General features: G+C 42.3%; 1 protein-coding gene across 1 annotated transcript; it reads right to left on the reverse strand.

Annotated features, from left to right (window-relative positions):
• Nucleotides 1-7,209: 7,209 nt before the first annotated feature.
• On the reverse strand, nucleotides 7,210-7,995 carry LOC137332803 (uncharacterized protein C21orf140-like). The gene is made up of 2 exons (XM_067996738.1): nucleotides 7,624-7,995; nucleotides 7,210-7,572 (listed from the first exon to the last, which is right to left on the reverse strand). Exons 1-2 carry the CDS (start codon nucleotides 7,993-7,995, stop codon nucleotides 7,210-7,212), a joined length of 735 nt encoding a protein of 244 aa, XP_067852839.1.
• Nucleotides 7,996-12,569: the final 4,574 nt, after the last annotated feature.

Here is a 12,569-nt window from a genome sequence, read left to right on the forward strand (position 1 = left end):
GGGATAGATTCAGAACAGATCTAGCAGCACAAAACTGGGCATCCATGAGGCACTGTGGGCCATCAGCAGCAGCAGAATTGTATTCCAGCACAATCTGTAACCTCATGGCCCGGCATATTCCTCACTCTACCATTACCAACAAGACAGGGGATCAACCCTGGTCCAATGAGGAGTGTAGAATAGCATGCCAGGAGCAGCACCAGGCGTACCTAAAAATGAGGTGCCAACCTGGTGAAGCTACAACTCAGGACTACATGCATGCTAAACAGCGGAAGCAACATGCTATAGACAGAGCTAAGCGATTCCACAACCAACGGATCAGATCAAAGCTTTGCAGTCCTGCCACATCCAGTCGTGAATGGTGGTGGACAATTAAACAACTAACGGGAGGAGGCGGCTCTGCAAACATCCCCATCCTCAATGATGGCGGAGTCCAGCACGTGAGTGCAAAAGACAAGGCTGAAGCATTTGCAACCATCTTCAGCCAGAAGTGCCGTGTAGATGATCCATCTCGGCCTCGTCCCGATATCCCCACCATCACAGAAGCCAGTCTTCAGCCAATTCGATTCACTCCACATGATATCAAGAAACGGCTGAGTGCACTGGATACAGCAAAGGCTATGGGCCCCGACAACATCCTAGCTGCAGTGCTGAAGACTTGTGCTCCAGAACTAGCTGCGCCTCTAGCCAAGCAGTTCCAGTACAGCTACAACACTGGCATCTACCCGACAATGTGGAAAATTGCCCAGGTATGTCCTGTCCACAAAAAGCAAGACAAATCCAATCCGGCCAATTACCGCCCCATCAGTCTACTCTCAATCATCAGCAAAGTAATGGAAGGTGTCGTCGACAGTGCTATCAAGCGGCACTTACTCACCAATAACCTGCTCACCGATGCTCAGTTTGGGTTACGCCAGAACCACTCGGCACCAGACCTCATAACAGCCTTGGTCCAAACATGGACAAAAGAGCTGAATTCCAGAGGTGAGGTGTGAGTGACTGCCCTTGACATCAAGGCAGCATTTGACTGAGTGTGGCACCAAGGAGCCCTAGTAAAATTGAAGTCAATGGGAATCAGGGAGAAAACTTTCCAGTGGCTGGAGTCATACCTAGCACAAAGGAAGATAGTAGTGGTTGTTGGAGGCCAACCATCTCAGCCCCAGGGCATTGCTGCAGGAGTTCAGAAATGGGGATGTTCGCTAATGATTGCACAGTGTTCAGTTCCATTCGCAACCCCTCAAATGATGAAACAGTCCGAGCCCGCATGCAGCAAGGCGTGGACAACATCCAGGCTTCGGCTCATAAGTGGCAAGTAACATTCACGCCAGATAAGTGCCAGGCAATGACCATCTCCAACAAGAGAGAGTCTAACCACCTCCCCTTGACATTCAACGGCATTACCATCGCCGAATCCCCCACCATCAACATCCTGGAGGTCACCATTGACCAGAAACTTAACTGAACCAGCCATATAAATACTGTGGCTACAAGAGCAGGTCAGAGGCTGGGTATTCTGCGGCGAGGAACTCACCTCCTGACTCCCCAAAGCCTTTCCACCATCTATAAAGGCACAAGTCAGGAGTGTGATGGAATACTCTCCACTTGCCTGGATGAGTGCAGCTCCAACAACACTCAAGAAGCTCGACACCATCCAAGACAAAGCAGCCCCTTGATTTGCACCCCATCCACCATCCTAAACATTCACTCCCTTCACCACAGGCGCACCGTGGCTGCAGTGTGTACCAGCCACAGGATGCACTGCAGCAACTCGCCAAGGCTTCTTCGACAGCACCTCTCAAACCCACAACCTCTACTACCTAGAAGCACATGGGAACACCACCACCTGCACGTTTCCCTCCAAATCACACACCATCCCGACTCGGAAATATATCGCCGTTCCTTCATCGTCGCTAGGTGAAAATCCTGGAACTCCCTTCCTAACAGCACTGTGGGAGAACCTTCACCACACGGACTGCAGTGGTTCAAGAAGGCGGCTCACCACCACCTTCTTCAGGGCAATTAGGGATGGGCAATAAATGCTGGCCTCGCCAATGATGCCCACATCTCATGAACGAATAAAAGAAAACTCCCAGACCTTAGCTATTTCAACTCATGATGTGGCTGTTCGGAGGCACAATTTTCCCACAATGTGGAAAAAAAATGGAGGGAACCATATGGTGGGTAAATGCAGTCTCACAACACAGGCTTTCTTTAATCCTCTGTCCTCAAATTCTCTGTACCCTAGAGCAATGCTGATGAAGTTAGACACTTGGTGAAGTGGAAGCATTGAGCCTGCAGCCCTGCCCTAGCTGCAGTGACAACACCTACTACTGTTATATCTATTTGTTCTTTCTTTAACATTTCACACCATGGGTTTTCATTTGTTTGCAACTCTTTGATTTTTAAAAGGGATATAAAGGTGTTGAAACCCTTTCTTTAATATCTCACACCCTGCATTTTAGTTTTAAGGTGAGAATTGTAATTAACAATAAGTCTTTTTTTTGTTCATTTCTTTAACAGCTACATATATATGTATTTCTGTTTAAGCAGAGTTCTAGTGACAACGCCAAGAAAAACTGACTCAGAGGAGTTACTAACCCTGACAAGTGAGGGAACTGTGTTGAATTCCATATGAGAAGCTGAAGCTGCCCCTTAGATTAGTGACTGCACCTCTGGAGATTTGAATCCAGCCTCCTCATGTTGTCACTTACAGTCACATCTCCCCATCAAATAGCCTCACTGGTGTCATGAGGACTTATTATTTATGCAAAAGCTTAACAGAAATTGTTATAGAAAGAATGCCACAGGAGGGATTATATCGATCTGACTCCCTAATGGTTTGAGAGGCAGGGAGAAAGGCTATTTACTGCCATTGACCTTCAAGTTTGGTTTAGTGGGAGTTGGGATATGTATCTGACTTGCTGTCACTATTACCTATTACCTACAAATAAAATAAGCAGGTAGAATATACATTTTAATACAAATGGGTGTATTTTTAAAAAAAATCAGATTGTTGTATGATTATTGATGTCTATCCAGTGTACATGCCCACTGGTTATACATCAAAAATGTTGGTTGGTCAAATGGAAGAAATGCATCCCAGTCAATGAATTGGACAGAGTAGGAGTCTGACTCCCAAGAATTTATTGATGATGCATTCAGAGCTTGGTAGGCTGTTGGTGGGCTAATGAATGCCAACTGGCCCAATGCAGGTGGTTCAGCTCTAATCATGTACTTAATGTAGATAGGCCAATGCAGGGTTTACCCCAGCCTTGAACTGACCCAATTAGTTAGAATTTTTGAATGTTGAACTTATTTAAAGGTTTGCTCCTAATATAATTTCATTTTTAATGAGGTATAATGACAGAGGGTATATGTTGCTGCAATATGAGCATAAGAATTGCTCAAAGCACCAAAAGCCATTAGGCCCAATAAGCCTGTCTTTTTTCATAGATTTACCCTGTAATGCTTTAACGACATGCTGAGTTTGTTGTATTCTAGCTAATCATTACATCAGTAATTTATACACTTTGGTTAAATACATAAGCAAATAGAACAGGTTCAAACCAGCTGTACAGTGAATATGGAATCGCTGTCCTATTGTGTACAGACTGATGAGTGGTGGCAAAGCTCAATTCACCAGGAGAATTATAAGCAAACCTCAGCCCCAGAAGGAGTACTACTAATAAATAATGGACAGCCTGTCCAAACTAAAAGTGAGTGCCAGTAAAAGTTTTAAATGATAGTTTTGAAATTTGAATCAATAAAGGAGGTGACGTATTGTGGCCCACTAATCGTGGAAAACTTCGAGTGAACTGGTATTCCAAGGTTACCTGGGTACTTACCCAAGATTTAAACACAGGTAAGCAGTTGGAGAGATCTTTCCTGGTGATCTTAAGCATCCTCCACCTGTATACTAGGAGATTTCACCAGGAGCGGACCTATCAGGAGGTCTTCTGAGCTGCTCACCCTGTGTATTAGGTAAGCCATTTATACTGCCCACTTCAGCAGCCTTTCCTGGTAGCTTATTGTGCAACTCTATTACAATTGGGGTGAAAAGATCCACTTGACCTCCTTTCTTATTCCAAACTTGATTTTAACTTGTATCCCCTAGTATTTGAACCCATCACTGCAGTGAACATTTGTTTGGATCACCCTTGTCTAGTACATTAAAGGTGCTCTATAAATCTAGTTGTTGTTGTTTGTCAATTGCCTTCATAATCTTGAAGGGGGGGGGTGGTTATTGAATGGTTCAGTCAACAAGATTGTCTTTTGTGTTGTAGTAACTGTGCTGTATTACAACCACACTTTCGAGTACAGCAATTCCACCTACAGAATCCACAAACAAGAAAATCTGCTTCAGCCCATTCCTGACTGGACCATCTCTTATTATTTACCTTCATACTCTGATAGATCAATACTTGTATACACATTGCTGCTACACACCTTTATTCAGTTTTCTGCCCTGAAGTGCAGACTCTTTGCTGGGACACTGTTGCAAGGGCATTCAGAGCCCTCCAGCACCTCACCCAAGTGGCCATTTTTAATGTGTAAACCTAGACAATGGACTTCAGCAAGTTATTCAACCATGGGGGGCAAGGGGGACCATCACAGTCAAGCCAGATCCTGTCCTCACCAGACATCCGCAAATGCATGTTCTAGTAGGACTTATTGGATAGAGATCATTAGCAAGCAGTTAGACTGATTTTTAGCTTACTGCTACCCCAGCTGAGACCACTTAACTCACCACAGGCTAGGAATGGAACATCATTTGCTTGGTTCAGTATGATACCACACAATGTATTTAACCAAATACCCGCTGAAAGAGCAGAATTCTTTCATCGGCATTGCGGCTGGTTGAATTCCTAATATTGCCACCCTGCACCAATCAAAGAAATGCATTTTATTTTAAAGTTATATATGTATAAAAACTTTTTGTAAAAGCTCCTAGGCTGCCATTTTCAAAATTCAATTGTTGTATCATCTCTATCTTGGGAGAATGACAGATGTGATGGGCTCACCCTTATTCCTGTTATTTTAATGATATGGTGGGTAGCTCAGAGGAGCAGGCTGGGTTGAAGAAACATTGAGGCAACTCCAACAAAGATAAATTTTAAAAACACCCTTCGGTAAACTATGCTGCTGGTTCAAGAATGTTATCTTCTTGTCACAACCTGTTAACAGCCCAGTTCAATACCGATTACTCCCTCTTTTGCTTAGCAGCTGCTGACTCATGCACGTCCAGTAACTTGACACTAGTTTAAAGAGACCAAATTATTCCAATTTAATTGGTTCCCATGCTGGACATGACGTGGGAGTGCTTGATGGGATAGTGTAGAAGGAGCTTTGCCGTATCTCTACCCTTGATATTATATTTTCAGAATTTTTAGTAAAGTTATGTCTCCCCATACAGTCAAACAACAGTTCCTATAAGTGGACCTTTGCCCCCTTGGCCTCTGAGGACTAACAATTACCCCATTTGCAGTAATTTGCTCACTCAATCATAAAAGATCTCACATTATGCCTTGCGATTCTTTTTGAAAATGGCAAATATTTCCACTGAGGCCAATTGAGGCACGTTTAACTCCTTTGTCGGGAGTAGAGACTTTTTAGTAAATAATCCAAGATAGATCAGTGGCCAGCCCTTGTCTTGGAGTAGCTCTTTTTAAAAAAAAAATAAGGCTCAGGATTTTTATACCCATAAAGACAGTCAATCATCCGCAGGTCCAGGTTAGACGCAGCATGGGGGTGGTCACTCCGGCTGCCTGCCTCTCTTCCGCAGCTTTCTCCATGTCCGCATAGCCCTGGAGAAGGAGCACACAGTGTCTGCTGGTACGCTTGAGGCCTTCCACAACTGGTGGACACCGCAGGGACTAGAGTGCATAGTAGACACTGATAATAATATTGTGATTTAGTTTGCTAAGTTGGTATTTGTAATTGATCCACAAAGTTGACATAAGTTGCCCCAGTGTCATCGACAGAGAAACAAATTTATACCTGATCCCCTTCCCACTTTTTAAGGAGCATAACTAATTTTTTTTAAAATAGACAGTCAGGCATGCTGCAAACAGAGTGCTGCTGTCCAGCCTCCTGAAACTTTTTACATAATGACTCAGTTGCATCTTTTTTTCTGGTGGCTTATGAGGGTACTTTTTGTGCTTCACCCCTTTATTGCATTTTTATCCCTCTTTTGTCCACTTGATCTGATGCCTGCAGCCATGAAAGCAGGAACAAGCCACCACCAATAAATAGTCATCAAGAAGCAGCAGGGACCTCCCAGGTGTGAGTCTCTCCTCATATTTTTCATCCCACAAGAGGACATGAGAGGCAGTGCAAATCTTGACTTGATATTTGTGCCAGACTCAGACAACATACAGGAAATACAGATCAGCCATGATCTAATTGAATGGCGGAACAGATTCAAGGGGCTGAATGGCCTACTCCTGTTCCTAGGTTCCTATAAATGGAAGTCGTAGCGTTCTTGGGGGACAGCAAGCACAGAATGATAAAGTCCAACTTGATCTGGAATTCAGACATTTCCAGGAGTATGAACCAGTTATATAACTTTGAAAAGGCTAACTTCAAAGAAATGAGGGAACAACTTAATCAAATTCGATTGATAAACTAAGATTAGATAAATGTCTTTCCTCATCCATAATTATCTTGTGTTCTGAAGGTCTATCCTGTTGCAGATATATTTCTGAAAACAGAATAGAATATTTGATGGGAGGGAAATGTATTTATAAGGTCCCAGATCATTTTAGGAGTGTTTGGGACACATTCTAATCTAAAGAAACTGTCACTGAGTCAGGCTGAGGGTACGAGAGATCTGGGAAAATCTGGCCACTGATCAATTCCACAGGTGTGAGAGTCTCTTGGGGGGATCTAGTGAAAGCTGAAAACTGGTCAGAGTGCTGCTAATGTAAGCCTGAGGTGCCTGGATTAGTCAAACAGGTGCTGTCATGACCAGCTGACTAACTGCTAAAGATTGGACAGGTGGCCTTTTCTTAAGATGGCACTGACCATACATCATGCAGTCCTGAAAACTAGACCACAGGGGTTCTGTCCAGGATTTTATTTTAGATAATATCCCTGAATTATAAAAATGGAGAAGTACCTTGTCTTAAAATCTTTCTAAAAAGGTTAAAAATAATAGTCCCAATACTCCATTTACATTTTATTTGCAGTTATCAAATGAGAGGGACATTACTAAGCTTGGCTGTAAAGATAACGGTTTTCCCACTTCTTGACTCTACTAAAAGATGTTTTCCATTTGTACGGCGTTACTCCTTCAATGCCATTTTCGATCAAAGCCTTTAAGTGGATACATTTGTAGTCATTTATTTTTGGAAAAGTGGTGACAGTAAAATCTTTCCTGTTATTGATTATAGCCCATTTGAGTGAAGACCATGCCGATTCTAAAGGACTGAGGTGAGGATAACTGGGAGGAAAGTTCAATAGCTCATGGCCGTAACATCTAGCAATTTTGGGACAGCAAGAAATATTAGTCATTTGGATGGTCAATGAAGATTGTGATGGGGCAATCTGGATCTTTGGTTTCTGTGGAGAAATCTCTGATGGGTCATCAGTAGGATTTCTGTGCTTCAACCCTGGAGAAGTAACCCACTGTTTTGGTCTGATCACCACTGTGCAATTTCCATAGGACTTCCTGAGCACCTGACATAGTTCTTTGAAGACTTCTTCATTAGCACCTATAGTCTTTGGAGATGTCCACAGTTCTTGTGACTGGAAGAAGACCCTGTATTGCCATGGAACCCAGCCTCTTACTCCTCCGGCATGGATCAGTGTCAATCCTTCTGACGGGGATTTGAGATTGACTACACCGTAGGAGATGTCACCTGTTATCAGATTCTCAGAAATATGTGTTTCACCCAAATAAACGGTGTAAAGTCCATCATTCTGAAAATTCCTCAATGTCTTCAAGTATTGCACGCATTGGTGTCTCCCTGGGCTACTGATTTCATTTGAGTACATCTTAGATCTTAGCAGTAATTTTATGAAAACTCGCATAGTGTTCCATACAGGGTCAGTTCTCTAATGACTTTACTAATTGAGAAAAGATACCATAATATAACAATGGATGGGTTTCATTGTACATGACATTACAGTAGATGGGAGGGATTGCACATGACGTCATAATGCATGGGATGACCTGTGCGTGACATCGCAATGGGAGAGAAAATCAAACGGTCTGATATCCTGGGCTGCTCTGGTCCACCTCCAAGAGTATCATTGTTAGATGTCTAGAACAGTTCATTTGCTCATCCTCTCAAAAGAGTGTAAAGAAGAGAAGTAAAATAGGAAAAGGGAGTAAATAAATAATGAATTGGATTCCATGGTAACATCACAGTAGCTGGGTTGGTCTCTGTGACATCACAACAGGTGGGTTGGACTGCATACGACCTCAAAGTGGATGAATTGAACTCTATTATGAGTGGGTTGAACTATGTCACAAAGACCCAGACTTTCTACTGAGCTGCTCCCATTCTGCCGCCGTAACTTTGCCGGAAGTGTAGCAGAAACCTCGTGTACGCACGAAAACAGGATTTCTGCCACACTTTCACTGAAGTTACAGCAGCGGAGTGGGAGAAGATCTAAGGAAATTCTGGGCCATAGACTTTAAAATGATAAAAAGAAACAATAAAATAACTGTCAGCAGGTTGTTAAATTTAAACCATTTTCCTTAACAATTAGATGAAGTAGAATAGATGCACAACAAAATAGTTAAAGTTGTGTCACTGAACTTCTTTATAAGGATCTGGTTATGAATGGGATTGAAGACTATACAAATGAGAATAGTAAACAATTTTACTATAAAATTGCTGGACTATAACTTGGTGTTGTAAAATTGTTTACAATTGTCAACCCCAGTCCATCACCGGCATCTCCAAATGAGAATAGACAGAGATAATAAATTCTTCATCAAATACGATGGTTCCAGTCCTCTTAAGGCTGACGGAATGTCATCTGGGAATGCAAATGGTCAGAGATGAAAAATGTAGGTTGTACAATGAGACTGAGTATCTGCCAATTAATTACAAGGGAGAATTTTTTTGGAAATTTTACTTTTGGTTATTGACCTCTTTCAGGAAATGAAATACATTTGATAGAATCTATGACAGTGCACAGATTACACATGGGAGAGACTTTCAACTGCTGGCCGCCTGTTTCTCACCTGAAAAATGGACGAATGGCAGTTGGTGGAGACCTTGTGCACCCATTTGCCCGCCTGAATCAACTTTCAACCAGGCCTTCAAATGGGTGGCCAGCACTTCCACCCAAAACAAGCGGGAGGCTGTTTAGATATTCATATTGGGGCCCTATGCCTGTTATAGGACTCTGATTGGCGGTTTCAAAGAGAAATGGGCAGAGCAAGCACGGAGAATTGTAGTCCCATTTTCCAAGTGTTAAGGCCTAACATGGGTTATGGTTATGGTTTAAGATCCTGAAAGGGACTGCTGGGGGCCTCTCCAAAATGGTCCTTTTTTTAAAGATTCTTATCAGGCTAGGAGTGCTTCTCTGGTCCCTACAAAATTCTTCTGGCCCATTCTCGCTCCCCATGGCATCTGGTTCCTCCCCCAACCGGCCTTACCTGCCGACTGGCTGCGTGGAGTAGCTGGCCAATTTTTCACTGCAGGATACAAGCAAGTTTCAACCGGGCACTCGTTTGGTGCCTGCAGTTATTGACGGGCATGAATTCTGGGATCGATCACCCTGATATGAGTGGATGAAAGTACAAGTTGTTGGTTGAAAATCAGAAGTTTTATTTAAGAAGTGGGTTATATTAAACCACTCCTTATTTTATTAAGATATTGTCGACATCAGGCTGTTCGTTATAAAATTATAAAGTACAACACTGTTGATTAAAGTCTTTTCAGTCTTATTAGCAATACAAGCAACAATTTAATCAATTATACATGCCTTAAAAATAACTCATGGTCATCTTTTGTCAGACAAACTTCTGTCCCATACATGGACAGTAGACAATTCTATGGTAACACATTAAGAATCAAACAATTAAACAAAGCTACTTGCTAATTAAAAACAAAAAGCAGAAAACTGCAAATGCTGGGAATCAGAAACAGAAAATTCTGAAAACAATCAGCAGGTCAGTCAGCATCTATGGAGAGAAAAGACAATTTAACATTTCATTACCAATGAACAGTATTGAAAAGCAACAAAATCAAGGGAAGGACAGGAAAAAAAACACAAACACATATATGAAAATGAAATAGAATAACCTGCTTGAATGGAAAACAAGAGATGGTTAAATAGCTGAAGTAATATTAACATTAAATGATAGGAAGAAGCATTAAAAAAATTAAAGACATTTAAAAGACACAGAGAACTTGTGGGGGGGGGTGGAAAAGCAAATGTGAAATGGAAACAGGAAAAGCTGGAAAAGTGGAACAGAATCCAGCAGCCTGAGGAGAAGAAAATGGCAAGCTGACACCAAGGGTGCAGACTGACCTACCACCACATTGATGTAGGTTCCCATCCCAAGCACTCACCTGTCTCTCACCCTGCCCCGAAAATGCTGACACACCCATCCCACATTACCAGTATGTAGGATGGGTGTGTCGATGTTTCTGGGGGTAGGGGAAGACGAGTTGGTGCTTGGGGCGGGGATCCTCGGAATACTGTGGCAGGTCAGTCTGCATCCTCGATATCGGTTTTTATTTCTTCTCTTCAAGCTGCTGGATTCTGTTCCATTTTACCAGCTTTTCCTGTTTCCATTTCATACCTGCCATACTACCCGCCCTCCACACTCCTCCACCCCCCCAACAACCACCGCAACGACGATCTGCACATTCTCTATATGTCATTAATTTCTTTTATACTGCTTCTCCGCAGCGTCTCATGTTACCATCACTTCAGCCATTTAACCATCTCCTGTTTTCCTTTTAAGCACATCACAGGTCATTCTACTTCTGCTCTTGTATGTGCATGTGTGTACATATGCCATACATACAGATATAGGATCAGTGCATTTAATAGGGTTTATACAAGGTGCATAGATAGAATATAATCATAAAACCTTACAGCATAGAAGGAGTCATTCAGCCCGTCATGTCTGTGCTGGCTCTTTGAAAGAGCTGTACAATTTAGTCCCACACCCCAGCTTTTTCTCCATAACCCTGCAAATTAGTCCTCTTCAAGTACATGTCCAATTGCCTTTTGAAAGTGCCTATGGAATCTGCTTCCACCACCCTTTCAGGTAGTGTGTTCCAGACCTTAACAACCCTCTGTGTGAAAAAAATCTCCTCATTTCCCCTCTAATTGTTTTGCCAATTATTTTAAATCTATGATCTCTGGTTACCGACCCACTTGCTCTATCAAAATCCCTCATGATTTTAAATACCTCTGTTAAATCTCCCCTTAACCTTCTCTGCTCTAAGGAGAACATCCCCAGCATCTCCAGTCTCTCCACATAACTGAAGTCCTTCATTCCTGGTATCATCCTGGTAAACCTCCTCTGTACCCTCTCCAAGGCCTTGACATCCTTCCTAAAGTGTGGTTCCCAGAATTGTACACAATACCCCAGCTGAGGCCTCGCCGATGATTTATAAAGGTTCAGCATGACCGCCTTGTTTTTGTTTCAATGCCCCTATTTACAAAGCCAAGTATCCCATACGCTTTCTTAACCGCCTTATCAACTTGCCCTGCCACCTTCAAAGATTTGTGAATACGCACCTCCAGGTCCCTCTGCTCTTGCACCCCCCTCAAAATAGTACCATTTAGATTATACGGCCTCTCCATGTTGTTCCTCCCAAAGTGCATCACTTCACACTTATCCGCATTAAATTGCACCTGCCGTGTGTCTCCCCATTTCACCAGCCTATTTAAGTCTTCCTGAAGTCTGCTACTATCCTCCTCACTATTTACTATGTTGCCAAGTTTTGTATCATCCGCAAACTTTGAAATTGTACTCCCTATACCCAAGTCCAGGTCATTTATATGTAACAAGGAAAGCAATGGTCCTAATACCGATCCCTGGGGGATCCCACAGCATACTTCTCTCCAATCAGAAAAACATCCGTTCACCACTACTCTCTGCCTCCTATCCCTTAGCCAATTATGTACCCAAGTTACCACCATCCCTATAATCCCACGTGCTTCTATTTTCCGAATAAGTCTGTTATGATGTTCTTTATCAAATGTCTTTTGAAAGTCCATATATACAACATCTACTACATTATCTTCATCAACCCTCTCTGTTACTTCACAGCTGATTTAATAGGATATCTATTATAAATTTTGATAAAGGAGCCTTATTTATTTTGACAGATTATTTTTAAAAAACATTCAGTCTGTGCCACAAGACTGCATCACCTGGAACCACGCCTGTATTGTTACATGATTTTATCTGCATTTTAGATTCCTTGAAGCGTGGAAAAACTTTAATGTACAGAATATATTTACTTATGAAAAATGACATCTATATGATAAACTAAACTAAAGTTTTCTCTCCTCTTTTGAAGATACTGAGTCATTCAGGACACTGAACCAAATACCCAGTATTCGCAGTTTATAAGCTTCTTGTGCTT

The sequence above is a fragment of the Heptranchias perlo genome, chromosome 15 (assembly GCF_035084215.1).
Source record: "Heptranchias perlo isolate sHepPer1 chromosome 15, sHepPer1.hap1, whole genome shotgun sequence".
In the NCBI taxonomy this organism is placed as follows: domain Eukaryota; kingdom Metazoa; phylum Chordata; class Chondrichthyes; order Hexanchiformes; family Hexanchidae; genus Heptranchias; species Heptranchias perlo.

Excerpts from the sequence above, each read along its gene's own strand:
- LOC137332803 (XM_067996738.1), bottom strand. The coding sequence starts at position 7,995 with ATGTACTCAAATGAAATCAGTAGCCCAGGGAGACACCAATGCGTGCAA. Across the intron at positions 7,573-7,623 it reads TGATCAGACCAAAACAGTGG|ATTTCTCCACAGAAACCAAA; the intron begins GTTACTTCTCCA and ends GACCCATCAGAG.